This window comes from Solanum pennellii, chromosome 11, assembly GCF_001406875.1.
Source record: "Solanum pennellii chromosome 11, SPENNV200".
Taxonomy (NCBI): domain Eukaryota; kingdom Viridiplantae; phylum Streptophyta; class Magnoliopsida; order Solanales; family Solanaceae; genus Solanum; species Solanum pennellii.
Window position 1 is genome coordinate 65,370,605 of NC_028647.1, and position 16,399 is coordinate 65,387,003.

Below are 16,399 nucleotides of genomic sequence, written 5' to 3' on the forward strand. Positions count from 1 at the left end.
GGGGGGGGGGGGGGTGTAATAGTTGTATGAATGATCAATTTTGTAATTTATTTGACTCATGAAATAAAAACTATGATTAGTTTTACATATCTTCGTATAATGACATGCTTCAAATTTATCAAGGACAGAAACTATATATTCTTAAATATATTTTCTAGATTAACATGAAATGGAGGAAGACTTGTTTTAATTGAACATATCAATTCTTAATAGAGTAATTCATTTAGATATTCTTTTATTCAAATTTTGAAGAAAAAAATTACACTTGCTTTCATGCATCTATTTGATAGTTAATTGAATAAGAGACGAATATGAACACATGCAAAAAAAAAAAAAATTAAAAAATCTGAATTTCGATCGTGTCTAATTGAAATAATATTTTATTAGAAGTTAAGATATTTAATTAAAACAAGACTTATTTATACGCAGACAAATTTAAGAAATAGATTATATATTAAGTCTATGTTATTTTTTTGTTGTATAAATTTCATAAAGATCCAAAGAGGAATTAATCATTTAGGAAATAATATATATTATTAGAAAATAGAAATAGTAATCTCTCTATGAGGAAGAAAACATTAGTAGTAGAGTGGTACAAGAAATTGACAATTGTTTCAATATTTTTAAATGTGGATTTTTGTGCAAGTGTATGATATGTCTGGTTTTATTTTATTTTATATTATTTCATTTATTTATAATTAGGAATTAATTTACATCTGCAAATTTGGAATTTTGTGACTTCATGAAAAATACCAAAACAACACTTAGGGCATTGTCTTGCTCCTTGTCTTTGTATGGAGCAACACTACTTAAATTATTGATATATTAAGTGAGAAATTAAAAATAATTTAATAACATCTGAATCCATCGATATATAAATTTCTTAAAATATTACGCCACTAACACATAAATTATTTTTAAAATAATGTTAGGGATCCATTTTTTTGTTTTAGTTAACCATATGCGAAGCAAATTTGTATTAATCAAGGTCCCAAAATGAGAATCGACATCATGAAAAAAATTAAAAAAAAAGTCAATACAACACTTAAATTTGACAATATAAATTTATTTTGAGTTTTATGTGTTAGGATAACTATTTATTTATTTTTACTAATTTAGGTTATCCAAAGTTTAAAAACAATATTATAAAAACTATACATTAATTCTTGCCCTAGCAACAATAAATAAATATATAAATATTATGGAGAGTATGTTTGTCCCCATGTAACTCTAATTACCTCGTAAATTAACATTTGTTGCAACTTTTATTTTTTTTAGTTAATATAGCATAGATAATGAACATTTATTAGTCTCTACTAATAATATAAAGGATTTTTATGTTATAAAACATTTAAAAAGTATTTACAAGTAATTCTCAATAAAAAAAAAAAGGAGATTATTATCTTTTAAAAAATGAAAATTGTCTACTAAAACAAATAAATATAGTCTGACAATATAAAATATCTTTTATAATATTTGTCAATGATGAAAAAAAAATCTTAAAATTCAATATATATATATATATATATATATAAAAGAACATGATAATAATAGAAATTTGACATAGATGAACCTTTATAGATAAAAACGACTAATCCTTTTTGTTTGTATAGCATGTTATTTGTGCCAAATGCCACTATTGCATGTTTAATTAATCATAAACAATTTAAATTTGAATTTATAAAATAATATTAATTGAGTCCTATATTTCATCGAATGATAAAATTAAGAGAATATTTTAAAAATAATTTTTTTTGTACTCACATATCTAAACGATGATAAAGTTAAAAAAAATAATTTATTATAATACATAAATAATTAAATAGTGAAATGTTCGTTAACTTTATAATTTTTTAAAAATATTCACAAGCAAATATAGATTTACATGACAAAAAAAACGACCAGTTGTTAAAATAAAAATATTCTTTAAAAATAATCAGAATTCTGTCTTATAGTGTTATTTTGTTGTGTTATGAATTATTATTTATACTAGTAAAAATAATCAGATATGAAATCAAACAAAGACAATAATTTTGTGATGACTGTACAATAACAATAATAATTGTTCAATACAATTTTATAAATAAAATTTGAGGAAATTAAGATAATATAAATATAGAGAAAATGTTTTTAATGGATCTCGACTTAAAAAGCAAGTTATTACTAATATTTTTTCATCACAAATCACTTAAAAATTTATATTATAGAGTATGATTTTTCTACTAATTTTCTGTTAAAACAGTTCACTAGAAATATACACGATTGAAAATAAATTCTTAAGAAAATAGCGAAAAATATTTATTAATAAAATTTATATTACGTATATAAATATATAAGTTTTTTTTATACATATAAATAATGACCATCTTGGGACAAAGTTCCTAATTACTTTATTAAAGTAGTGGTTTTAGTAATCACACATGACGTGGATAATCTTTATAATTATCTCCTTACATTTTTCTTAATTTGTCTTTTCTTCCAACATTTTATTTTGATAATGAAATGAAATTATTCATATATAATTAAGGAAAATGACAAAATTATTTGTAATAATTAAAACAAGAACACTAACACCTATATGACTATATCTCTTAATTTGTCTTGGCTATAATTAGGATTTGACACGTTGTTTTTATATAAAAAAAATAAAATACAATCGTATAAATTTCTTATGAACTTTATTTTTATTTTTTTTCATGAAAGCAACTAAATTGTAGTTTGTGGTGTCAACTTTCTATTTCAATTTTGTTTTATTATTAATTGTTATATCAAATTTAGTGCATGAATATGACTGGAGTCTCTTCATGTATATGTTTTGTCATCGATTGTTTATTGGACAAAAAATAAAACAAAAATGTTCCTTTCTAGCAACCTTTTTTGTCATTATATATTTATTCTTATCAATCTTCGAAGTTACCTTTAATAATTTAATCGTAAAAGAACGAAAGCTCATATAAATTGTGAAATCTTTTATTTTAGCATAACAATAATTTAACTTAATAAAATGTTATGATCGTCTGATATAAGAAACAGAGGTATGATAAATTCGACGTGTGTTGTTGTAGAGGATGAAGGGGGATAAGGAGATTATGTTTTGGGTTGTTTTTGATATATTTTTTTAATTAATCTGATAAACATTTATTTGTCTTTTTATCAATTTTAATCATGTATAAATTGGCTATATATTTGTTATACACAAATTATATACCAGCACGCAGTAACGACTAAAATCTATTACAGTTAAGCAGATAAATATAAATTTAATGGTTGACTAAAAATGTTAAGACCCTTTTATTTTTCTTTTAAATTTCCATTTCAATATGTTTTTTTTTTCTTGAGGCGTAATTTATATACACAATTGTATAAATATAATTTTTTAATTTACTATCGGGTTATTGGTTAACCCGTTAAAAAAAACTTCAAATCATTAAGAATCGATAACCCGATGACCAAAAAAAATCAAAATTATTATTATAACCGTTAAACTGATAAATCAATAACTTTAACGATTTAGATTATCGATTTCGATTCGATTTTAAATAACCCTAATTAAATAGGAGCATTTGTGTGAATGACCCCAAAATAAACGGTCCAATAGACCCATAAGTAAAGTCCAAGAGGCCTAGTTGTATGTAGCCCAACATTTCTGCTTAAAATTAAAATTTTGGCCCAAATAAATGCTTTAAAAGAGTTGCTTTTAAGGTTAGCCAAGACAAATTAAGAGATACTTCACAATTATTAGTTGTGTTTTGAATTATTGATCGTCTTAAGATACTTCACTATGATTAATTAAATTAAGATATCTCTTTGATCTTTCACATGACATGATAAATGATCTCAAACTTTTGTAGGAGCATATGACATTTATCGAAAAAAGTGTTGAACACCTTATACGTGACGAGAATTATAAATATTTTTCCTTCTTGTTGAAAGATAGGATGTGTATTTAAGTTCAGTTAATTAAGTAATGAGTATTTTTAAAATTAATAAAACTAATAATTTATGTCAAATTTAAAAGTGTTTTCGGTATATTGGATTTCTTATTTAATGTTGGTGGAAACATTTTTTTTTTCATTTTTTCATAAAGATATCAAAAGTTATATTAATTTTAAATTAGGTATAAAAACTAAAATTACAAACATTCAAACAAGTTGTAGGGTTCCAAATTGCAAATACCCAATAAATCGACAAATTTTAATCGCCGGCTGCTACCGCTAGCTGCTGCTCAGAGCCGCCACGTCACTGCTGCCGCCGGTTTCCGCCTCGCCTGACGCTGCTCATTCGTTTTCTTCGTTGTACTCACTAAGGTAAACATCAATGAAATTGTATGTTCAGTCCATTAGTGCTTTTGTCTATTTTTCAAATGGAGGGAAGGATTAAAATCATAAGTATTTAGTTTTTTAGAGTTTCATACCTAAATGAATAGGTGCGCCAATTTCCTATCTAGAAATCACCAATTTAGAGCTAAGGTAAGTTTTGATAAATAGTTGATTATAGTTCAAAGTAGGAAATTCACGCATACCTATAGTTCAAGGTATGAAATTCGAAATAGTTAGAAGTGTATTTTGATAAATTATAGATGATAGTTTCAATAGGAGCTAGAGCCGAGGTACATTTTGATAAATAGTTGATGATAGTTCAAGTATGAAATTCGAAATATCACCAACTTAGAGCTGAGGTATGTTTTGATAAATAATTGATGATAGTTCAAGTAGGAAATTCACGCATACCTATAGTTCAAGGTATGAAATTCGAAATAGTTAGAAGTTTGTTTTGATAAATTATAGAGCTGAGGTATGTTTTGATAAATAATTGATGATAGTTCAAGTAGGAAATTCACGCATACCTATAGTTCAAGGTATGAAATTCGAAATAGTTAGAAGTTTGTTTTGATAAATTATAGAGCTGAGGTATGTTTTGATAAATAATTGATGATAGTTCAAGTAGGAAATTCACGCATACCTATAGTTCAAGGTATGAAATTCGAAATAGTTAGAAGTTTGTTTTGATAAATTATAGAGCTGAGGTATGTTTTGATAAATAATTGATGATAGTTCAAGTAGGAAATTCACGCATACCTATAGTTCAAGGTATGAAATTCGAAATAGTTAGAAGTTTGTTTTGATAAATTATAGAGCTGAGGTATGTTTTGATAAATAATTGATGATAGTTCAAGTAGGAAATTCACGCATACCTATAGTTCAAGGTATGAAATTCGAAATAGTTAGAAGTTTGTTTTGATAAATTATAGATGATAGTTTCAATAGGAAATTGACGCACCTTATAGAAAATCAGAATATTAATTTATACCATGACTATATACATATATATATATATATATATATATATATATATATATATATACACTTTGATAGTATCAAGCATTAAAGGTTTATTAGCTATAGTTCAGGTATGAAACTCAAAATAATTGTGTTTTGATAATTATCGCTGATAGTTTCAATAGGAAACTAACACACCTTATAGGTCAGGTATGAAACTCACGCATACCTATAGTTCAGTTATAAAACGCGAAATAGTTAGTATTGGGTTTTGATAAATTATCGATGATAGGAAACTGACACACCTTATAGTTCAGGTATGAAACTAGAAAACCGGAATATTAGTATGTATCATGAATGCATATATATACATATACTCATACTCTAATAGTATCAACCATTAAAGGTGCATTAGAAGTTAAAAAAAAGGAGGTATGGAAGTAAGAGGTAGCTGCTTGTAAATAATTTTTCTTTTTTGCTACAAGTGTTCTTTTTTCTTAATTTTTTCTTATTTGGATCGGGTCAAAAATCCTTAAATATATGACATGTATAGTCATAATATTTTTCACGAATGATTATTCAATATATATTTTATATGATTATATTATACATAATCATAAAAAATTAGTATTATTTGTCGTAAACACAAATCATTGAAAAACTTTGATGAGAAAACAAATAAAAATGAAAAGGGAGAAAACCAAAAACAAAAAAGAATAACTATAATCTTATAAAGGTTTAGTTCCTTAAGGCCATTGAAACTCTTGTGTATTTGTTCAACAAAACAGTTTCTCTTAATAAAGGGTTAACCTTTTGGAGATTTAGGTTGAACCCTTTGCTTTAATTCCTCCAATTTACAGGATGGGAAAGAAATCAGGAAAGTTCAAGAAGAAGGAAAACAACCCTCCAAAGAAATCAAAAAATGATTTCTACAATGAAGATGATGATATGATGAATGATGCTATTGATGCCTGTAAGTTTTTCCTTTTATAAACTCTATCTACTTATCTTTTTATCAAAGTTAGCATAAGATACAAAAACCTCAGACCCCATATGTGGGATTATACTTGGTGTTTTGTTGTTGTAGCATTAGATACAAGAATATATATGCAAAAAGTTGGTTTTTTTAGAGAGAACTTTTTTGAGTCCATGGATGGAGAGACAGCATTAGAGCAAAGATTGAGCTAGTATTTTGAGTTTTATGGATTCTAAATCTTAAAAAAATGCAGCTTTATAAGGTTTGAGTCAAACTTATTGGATTCTGGCGAACCTGTAGGCAAAGCTATAGCTGGGCGAGGGGGCGAGGGAGTGTGTTATAAAAAAATGTTTTTACATGTTAAAGAATTTACTGTTACTAATCTTTTTGGTTAATTTGTAGTTCATGAAAAGAGAGATATCATTCCACTGAATGTTAATGAAGATTCTGGAGAGTCAGATGAGGATAATGAGCATCCCGTGTATGATCTTAAGGTGAGAATGAGTTTTCTTTTGCAACTTCTATTTTCAAACTGAAGGCTTATAAACTGTAAGAACTTAGAGTACTAATTTGATGTAAAGCAAGTCAACTAATTACTCAAGGTTGGGGAACTGTTTCCTTTGTATAGGAGGATGAAGATGAGGAGGATGAAGATGACGACTTTGATGATGCTGAACTTACTGGCCTTGGTGCTAAAAGTATGCAATTAATTCGAACTTGTGACTGCCTTTTGTTATTGGAATGAAATACTTTAAGCTGAATTGCCTGTCCTGTTTGTTTGTTATGAAATTCTTCTCTGATATTCCCTTTTATTGCTTCTGAAGGCAACATACAGCATAAGATCGGTTTAGATTTATTTAAGGAGTTTCCTCTCCCAAAAAAATGGAAACGAAAAAGAAAAAGAAAAAAAGAAGCAGAAGAGGAATATAGCAGCCTTTTACTCTCATTAAGATTTTGAAAATGCATGTGGAGTGTTGGTGAGAGGAATTGCTAGTGTTTGATTATTGAATTGAGGCTAATTAGGCTGGAGACTAAATATTAATCTTTAATGGTGTGTTCGAACTGTGTAATATTGCATGAAGCTCAGTAGCTCTAACCACTAAGTTACTATTTCTACTGTGGCTACTAGTTCTTACGTTTCTCTGAACTGAGCTTCGACACATAGATGACAGAAGGAAGACTCCTTCCATACTTCTTTGTTGAATTAATAAGCAAATTTGTTTCCTTTGGTTTCTAGCTTTTACATTTCTTTTGGTTCTTGATCTATTTATATATGCCTCTTTTTTGCATATTTCCTTGGATCTTCTGGCTTTTAATATATAATTTTTTTGAGTACCTATTTTTGCTTTAGTTGCAAGGACGCAAAAATATTTACAAGCTACTATGGGTGGGGTTGAGGATGAAATGCATGATGAAACTGAACAGGAGAAAGAAGAGAAGTCTATGTGGGGAAGAGGAAAGAACATTTATTATCAAAATAAAGAGGTAGCTTTTCACCTAATTATTTGCTTAAAACTTTTAATTCTTTTATGACATAATTATATACGGCACGCTTGGAGAAACCAATACTTTATTGGCTTTAGATACAACAATATGATGTCAGAGGATTTTCCTCTTCTTACTGTTTCAACAGTACCTCTAGGCTGTAACATAGTTCTTCGATCATGTCGTCATTTGCATGTGTAAAATTAGGTCTTAGGCCTAACTCACACCCCAAAAGCTAGTTCAAAGGGAGGAGGATTGCCTAAGTCTTATAAGAAGTCCACCCATCTCATCAACCACCGATGTGGGACTTTTGTTATTCTTTTAACCCCCACCTCATGCCCAGTGATTAGCATCTGGCGCGTGCACAATTTTGATTTTGGGGCCCAACATCGGGTGAGACAGGCCCTGTTCTGATACCATGTGAAATTAGGTCTTAGGCCTAATTCACACCCCAAAAGCTAGCTAAAAGAGAGGAGGATTGTTCAAGCCTTATAAGAAGTCCATCCATCTCATTAACCACTGATATGAGACTTTTGTTATTCTTTTAACAACATGCAATACTTGATGTCACTTGAACATTTTTGTTTGTTAGACTGTTGAAGAGTCAAGTGACGAGGACCTTATCGCCGAGGAGGAGGCAGAGGTATTGAGAATGCAGCAGAAAAAAGCTAAATCCTTATCTGCAGCGGATTTTGGGATTGAAGATGATGAACTCACATTTGAGGTGAGAAATTCAATTTATATACAATGTTCATTTAATTATTTTTTCTTATATTTTGAGGTTGTAAGTGGAATCTTATGGGTAACATTGCAGGAAATTTTGGTCCAAGGAAAATCTGGATCAGCAGTTTCTGCAGACGGAGAAGCCAAAAATGAAACTGACACTGCTTATGAGGAAGTGCAGAAGGATTTGAATGCTTTGACAAAAGAAGAGCAAATGGATGTTGTCTATAGGTGAGCTTCACAGTCCAGCATGTGCTAATTTCAGGGCAAAATGTTGCTTATTTTTAGTTCTGTTGCCTGTTATCGTCGATGATGTTATGTAATGTATCATGATAATATCAGTATAGAAAAAGAGAGGCACATAAGTTACAATTAAATAGATATCAGTACATTCTCAATAATCGGGAAAACAAAATAGAAGAGAAAAAGGCAGGTGATGAACTAAGTTTTCCTACAAAATAGTTTATGCTTAATTTTACAGCTAAAGGTTGTGGAAGTTGACAACAACAACAACAACGTACCTACTGTAGTTCCACAAGTGGGGTCTGGGAAGGGTAGGATGTACACAAACGTTACCCCTACCTTTGTTGTGGAAGTTGACAAAAAAACAAAAACTCTATGGTTGCTCGGTTCAGAGATATTTGAGGACCCATTTCTGCAATATCCTCAATTTGACCATTTAAAATGGATCATGGTATGTTAGTGTCAGAGGCTTCAGTAGGAAGTTCCGATAGTTAGCAGCTGTCCCTCTTACATGTCTGATCTGCACGGAGATGGCGGACTTCAGGATATTGAATACCATGCCAAGCAGAGAAGCTTACTGATGAAGATAAGGAAATTGGATCTCAATGACACTTTTTTGATAATGCAACTCATAAATCATAATCGTGCAATAGAAGAAAGCCAGAAGGAGCATACCTTGTGTCACCTTGTTATCAATGGCTTCACATTTTTTATGAGGAAGTTGATTCTATGTCTAGGAAGTAAAATTTATTATCGAGGCAAAGTGGTAGGTCAAGAGTGCAATGCCAGAAGATCTTGAGAAGTGTGGCCACTGGATGTTAGTAACCACTGCATCTATTTTCTTAAATGTGCCTCATAAGCTTTTATTTGTATTAAGATCATGTAGAACAAGGAGAAAAGTAGGGTTGTGGGTCGCAATTGGAGTAACAAGATCAAGATGTTGAGTATTCAAGGGTAATTGTCGCAGGTTAAACCCCAACAAAGGCAAAAAACTATATAATTTGATTTCTTCCCATCTGTCTAGGTGGACAAGGTTAATCAGTACCTCTGTTGGCGGGAGGTAGCATGTACCCCGTGAAATTTCCCAGACTCCATGCTTATTAAAAGGAGTAGTCAAACGTAGCTAGCTATACGGAGGCATGGGAGTCAGGGAGCTACTTCAGAGGTGTCGATGTGTTTATTTCAACAAGGAAGAACGAAATAGAGCTTTCACGAGATCTGAGGATTCACTATGGAGTTCAGTCCATGATATATAGATGAGATTACCAAATATTTAGTTATCCCCTGGACAAGATCACTAAATATGTAGTTAGCCCCCTGTCCAAATTTATTGTACAGGATCAGAAGTGTTAAGTTGAAATGTCCGTCCGTCACGGCACAGTGGCCTTCTTTTACGGAATTCTACATTGCATGCTTGTGATTTTTGAATCAAAAGTAAGAATCTTCGATATGTGTTGTCTGCTTCTAATGTCATTGGCTAGATATTGTCTGGTAGGTTGCTAACATTTACTTTTGCAGGTTATATGATGCTTCTGACTTGTTTCTCAATAAATTAAAGAAGTTGTGCTTCTGATCTATGATCTTCTTGTGATTACAGTTCTGCACCTGAATTGGTTGGTTTGCTGTCTGAGCTTGGTGAAGCACTTGAGCAGCTCGATAACAAAGTTAATCCCCTATTCAACAAGGTATGTGCATTGGAAATTCCACTAACTACAGGTCGGTCGCTATTATGCTATTCAAACCCGAGTCTGCTGTGGAAAATACTAGTCTAACTGCATATCGGCGTTCTCGCCAAATGCCAAATTCTATTAAATCCACACATACATTTTAGACCTGCTTGCTGTGGTTCCCTCTAAACAGTTTTGGTGTTCTTCGGTGACAAGTCTTTGTAGTTAGTTACTTGGGCTCTGTTACTGATATAAAGATGCTTAGCTGAAAGGATGAAACAATGAAGGTTTAGAAATGATTGGTTGGGGTAGTGTAACTGACAATTTTAGTTAAAACAGTGAGAGTTGACTCACATAAGAATGGAATTAGTCGTTCTTCTAGTTATAAACTGAATGCAGTTTTTGGTAATATTGCACCTGTCAGCATTTAACTTCTGTTTTTCTCTATTAAGATTACTGGAAACAGTATGATAAAAGGCGGGATGCACTACATTGAGGTGAAGAAGCTGCTTCTGCTGTCATATTGCCAGGCTATATCTTTCTACCTTCTTCTCAAATCTGAGGGGCAGCCAGTGCGTGATCATCCAGTCATTTCACGCCTTGTGGAGATAAAAAATCTGTTGAATAAGGTTACAACTCATATCACAGGATTCAAACAACGAAACATGGCCAAATACTGCTTGCCAGTTTTTGTTAATTCTGTTAATGATGACATTGTTTGCTGGAAAATCAGTCACTTGTTTATGTGGTATATGCATGCATAATTGATGAGATAAAACTGCTTTATCTAATGTTTGGGATATATGCCAAGCAAATTGTGTTCACATACACATGTTGAAAACATTTATTTGCTGGCCACCTCTTATGGTGATCAGCAGACTTTTAATATAAATGTACTACCATTAGCTGTTAAAAATGGAAAAGGTTAACACAAACTATAATTAGTGCAGTTTTTTTGCTCATGGAGAAAGCTAGAGGACACTTTATTATCTGGTTGATCTTATAAAATATATCTATATGTTTGATAAGGTTTCAATTCTTTAACTCACCCTCCTTGTAGAAGTCTATGCTACTCTATCTGCATATGGTTTGTTTCTTCTTTAGTTTAGTGTAAAAAGTATCTTAGTGCAAATCTGAACTTGTTTATTCATCCATCATCAGCTTCTTTCTACCTTTCCCTTTTCTATATGGAGCTTGATGAAGCCGAATCCAACATCAAAGTGCTTTTTCATTATTGAGTTTAGCAGTGTGGTATCTTTAAGTGTAAATTGCATCACCCAGATAAGGTTTATTATGTTTTTTCAATTCTATACGTCTGTGTAAATAAGCGAACAACTTTTTTTTGATGGTGTTTGGGAAATACCTACAAGATCAAGCCTTCTATACAGTAATTGCTTAATCATCTATTCATCCTGGATATTATGTGTGTACCAAATATCTATCGATCATCAATCAACAACACCTCAATTCTAATCTAGTTGAGGGCTTATGGTCTAGTTATGAATTCTTTGGACTGATTCTGCTCTATTGGGTCCCCTTCATTCCCAAACATGCAAAAAATAGAACCTCAATCTGCAGTTCAAACAACTCTATTCCACTACATTAGAAGCTCTATGATGTCTTTCTCACCTTGTGTCCCCCATGACTAACTCCACACATACCTGCACACCTTGTCTACTTCATTAACCACTAGGCCAAACCCTTGGGTGCCTCTTGCATATTTATTCCAAGTGAATACCCCATAAAAGTATTCTCCAGCCTCCTCCTTAATTTGTTTGATAAATATATCTGTCTAGCATAGCTAAACTCATTTGTCAAATAAGTTAAATACGTGGATTTCCGTGGAAGGATTATGTAATTCTTTAATCAAGTTTTCTTGAGTCTTAGAGAATTTGAAGTGGAAATAGTATGCTAACTGATCATAACCTAACGTATCAAATTTGTTAATCACATGTACTGATTAAACATTTTTAGCTTGTTTAGATGCTTAGTGATGTTGCGAAATAGTTGCTAAGTCCTCTCCTTGTTCTTCTGCTTTATTTGATTCTTGGCTAGCTTCATTGCGTATACCCTGCTTCTCTCTTCCTATCTTTATAGGTGTTAACAAATTAATTTTTGCAGATGAAAGAACTTGATGGATATCTTCCTTCTAAACTCGAAGACTTGTTACACAAGAATGTTGATAATGTAACTGGTGTAAAGTTGTCGGGAAGGAACTTGGATTCTGAATCTTTCCCCATTTCTGACAAGCCTTCTGTGGTATCAACTGATATTCAAGAAGCAGAGGTAATTTTCAGTTTGATTCATCTTATTTGTTGCTAAAAGCGTAACTTTTCCCCTTCTTTTATGGGTTGATTTTGAATTAAAACCTTTTGTTGTTTTTACTGAGCAGCTCTGTAAAATTTAGTCTAATTTTTTCTATTGTTTTAGCCTCATGAAGCTGAGTTGGCGGAGGCAAGTGGTGTAAATAGTCTACGGAAAAAGGAATCAAAACGCAAACGCCAGGTAAATGGTGTATGTATCTAAGCACACCTCTGTTTTGCTTATCAGCCATCAGCAGGCGAGTCCACTGTCACTGTTACAATACGAATCAAGTGTCACCAGACTAGTGCCAGTGCCAGTGCCAGTGTCATTGTCATTTTTATTCTGGCAACTCTTTCACCCATGTTCCGATCTGTTGCAAGATCACCAGATCTCTTCTTTTTTAACCAGTCAGATGTAGATCAAATTAACTAACATTAAAGAATTGTGGCAGGATGATCAAGTTGGTATCCAAAGCATGGAAATGTTAAAAGTGAGAGCTTCCCTTGAGGAAAAATTGAAGCAGACAGGTGTTTTAAGTTCCATTGCACGGAAAAATGAAAAACGAAACAAGCGCTCACGACTTCTGAATGGGTATCAATTTGCTTCACAATTTATTTCTCCATCTACCTCCTATGTTAGTCAACATAAATTAATGCAAACATGTCATTAATGGGAAGTCTGATGAATTATATGCAGGATGTTGGCAACTCCTGATGATTTTGATGATGATTCCATGGCTGCTGAAGATGATCGTGAGACACGAAGTTTAAACAAGCTGTCTAGGCTTCTAACTCCTCAAGTAGCAAGACCCAAGGTGTGGATCACAACTGCTTTAATTCTGTCTATATTTTGTTGATTTTCTTGTAAATAAATATCCCATGTCTTTTATGTGAGTGTATGCAACTGCATTGAGTTATGATTCTCTGAACTTGTGGAATGTGACAGTCTTTTCAACTTCTGTCTCTGTGGATGGCTCTCTTTCGCTATAGGGTTGCCCCCTTTTCCTTTATCGGTGGTCGCTCTAATATTTTCCCTTATTCCTTCTTGCTTCTCTTATAGCAATTCCCAAGTATGTGAAACAAAAAAACAGGAATTTTCTTTGACCTTGATATTTATAAATGGACAATTGATTTGTGACGGGAGCAGTATATCTTTGCACATATTTTCAAGAAGTTGCATCTTTAGATGTTGCAATTGAATGAGGTCATAATTTATGTTATTTGAGTTGTATTCAGCATTTTGACTGGATGCTATTGTGAAGTTTTTAGTTCTCCAGTGTGCTTATCAGAGTGACTACAACTGTGTTTCTAGTTTCTACTGTTTGATGTCACAGTTCTCAAATTTGTGGCAATTAGGATTATTTTGAAGCCTTCATGTTGGCACATGTTGCGTTTAGCTGCTCTTCATTTCCGAGTTCCAAATTATGTTTTTGATCAAGCAAGTTATCACTGATAATAACAAGGCCAACTTGGCTGTATACACGAGATATACCAAAAAAGTAGAAACCTAAAAAATATGGTTCTCTCCAAAAGACACCATTCCTCTATACAAATAAGAACTACATGGGTGCACCAAAAGAGAATGAGTGATCGGAGACTACTTCTCAATTGAGCAAAGCTCATCCACACCCCTTCAAAAGCTCTCCTATTTCAATCTTTCCAAATGCTTAGAGCTACTGAGTAACATTCCACGCCTTGTGCCTTCTTTCTCCCAGCTCCTCACAGATCTTGGCATTACCTAAGTGACGCCAAACCATGTAAACATATCCTCCCATAACCTCGTGGCTAATTTGCAATGTAACAAAATACGATCCACGTCCTCACCAGCGTCCTTACATAAGAAACACCAGCTCATGTAGACAACCTTTCGCTTTCTAAGGTTCTGTTCTGTCAAAATCACCCCTCACAAATATCTATACTACAAGATCAAATAAATGCAGTGTGGTTAAATAATTGTGCAAGCAGTTAGTGCTGACAATATTGAGGTACTGCAGAATTTGCTTTGACACTTCTTCTCCTTTCCTGTTTCCTTGGGTATTATATTCATATATGTGTGTGTGTGTACATATATTCACCTTTTTGTTTAATAAAGGAATATATATGGATATATTTTTGCTTAATCGTCTAGTATTTGAAACCAATTGGTAATCGTGTAGGGGCCATTATAGGGGGAAGTACTCATTACTAGGAATTTCTCCATTCGTAGAGTTCGAACTTGACGACTAAATGTGTGTCTATTTTGCTCATGTTAAATTGGACTTCTGTTGCAATAATTTTCGTTGCATGGAATCCTTTTTCTGCTTTCAAAATTCGTCTAGTATGTCTCCTGTAATTAAACTAATTGGATGTATTATAATTTATAACAAGTTTTGTTCCTTTTGGAAGATAATTTCTGGTGATGATGATCTACCTAAACGAGATGACATTGGAGAAAGGAGAAGAAAGCATGAACTGAGAGTTCTAGCCGGAGCTGGAGTTGAACCTACTGATGATGTCAATGATGAGCCTGGTGACCATGCAAGTGACGATGTTGCTACTTCTGACGACAGTGAATTGGACTCAGATATGGAATTCTACAGAGAAGTCGAAAAACAACATTCAGCTAAGCTTGCTGCTAAAGAAAAGATGTATTCCAGGTTAGACTCAATATTGTTTTAAGATATGTTAATGAAAGCATGCTAAACAACTTTCATGTGAAATATTTCGAGGATGCCTCGTTAATATGGATTATTATGTATATCCTTTTAAGTCCTGCAATTGTTTCACTTAATTCACCACAATTCGCCACTGTAGATCCCCAGCTATGCTGTCAACGCCAGAAACCGTTGTGGATGGGAAGCGCCAGATAAATTACCAGGTATGACATATTAGCTTTACTGCCAATTGCAATCATGACATTCCTTTTTCTTTCACTAAACTCAGCGTTTCCTTATTTTCTAGATGGAGAAAAACAGAGGCCTTACTCGTAATCGTAAGAAGCAAGATAAAAATCCAAGGAAGAAATACAGGGTAAGTGGCTAAAACAGAATTACTTGTGCTTGAAAGAACCAGTTCCTTTATATAACAATGTTAACAAACTGTGTGTCTACTCACTCAGGGGAAACATGAAAAGGCTCAGAAACGTAGGGAAGGACAAGTTCAGAAAATTAAGAAACCAAGTGGTCCTTATGGTGGAGAGACTACAGGAATTAATGTAGGTATTAGTCGAAGTATCCGATTCAAGGGGTAAGTCATGTGATGTGTGGGTCAGACACACGTCCAAGTTCAAATGCTTCCGCAGACGAGCTCAGTATTCAAGATTTCAAATGGAGAAGGATAGAGCTACCCATTATCCACCGAGTTTCAAACCTTGAATCACACTGACCCTCGAGAATTTCTCGGTTACGAGTAAGAGGTTTAAAGAGTTGATATTCTCTTTTTTGTGGTTAAAATTAGTGTTTCCTTCCTCATTCCAATTTTGTCACCCTTGGAAGAGGAGGGGAGTGGAATGTCTATGTTGTATTGGTATCAACTTGCATAGTTTTGTAATGGCTAGGTTATAATTTTCTTGTTTTCTACTTCTTGAAGTTGACTAAACTATCATGAGCTGTAGTTGACTAGATCAAGTATTTGACTACCTTCATCAAATTTGTATGACAACTTAATTTATTTAAATGACTCATTAATTTCAAGATGTGAGTTAATTACCTTTTGTTCATACTATTTTCTAGATTACAAAAATTT

General features: G+C 32.4%; 1 protein-coding gene across 2 annotated transcripts; it reads left to right on the forward strand.

The window, feature by feature from the left end:
* The first annotated feature begins 4,135 nt into the window (after positions 1-4,135).
* Positions 4,136-16,347, forward strand: LOC107002839 (something about silencing protein 10-like). 2 transcript variants are annotated; one of them, XM_015201020.2, is made up of 17 exons: positions 4,136-4,307; positions 6,140-6,252; positions 6,658-6,749; positions 6,884-6,953; positions 7,607-7,740; positions 8,333-8,464; positions 8,555-8,694; positions 10,304-10,391; positions 10,826-11,002; positions 12,495-12,659; positions 12,804-12,887; positions 13,129-13,268; positions 13,374-13,491; positions 15,062-15,312; positions 15,470-15,533; positions 15,617-15,685; positions 15,774-16,347. In XM_015201020.2, exons 2-17 carry the CDS (start codon positions 6,141-6,143, stop codon positions 15,903-15,905), a joined length of 1,968 nt encoding a protein of 655 aa, XP_015056506.1. In that variant the 5' UTR covers positions 4,136-4,307; position 6,140; the 3' UTR covers positions 15,906-16,347. The 2 variants fall into 2 exon arrangements, with proteins under 2 accessions (XP_015056506.1, XP_015056507.1); XM_015201021.2 differs by having other exon boundaries at positions 4,137-4,307; positions 12,804-12,878.
* Positions 16,348-16,399: the final 52 nt, after the last annotated feature.

Bases quoted from the DNA above. Each gene is read 5' to 3' on its own strand.
- LOC107002839 (XM_015201020.2), top strand. From the start codon at position 6,141: ATGGGAAAGAAATCAGGAAAGTTCAAGAAGAAGGAAAACAACCCTCCA. The intron at 10,392-10,825 runs GTATGTGCATTG...TTCTCTATTAAG, and splicing joins TTAATCCCCTATTCAACAAG to ATTACTGGAAACAGTATGAT. The intron at 12,888-13,128 runs GTATGTATCTAA...GAATTGTGGCAG, and splicing joins GCAAACGCCAGGTAAATGGT to GATGATCAAGTTGGTATCCA.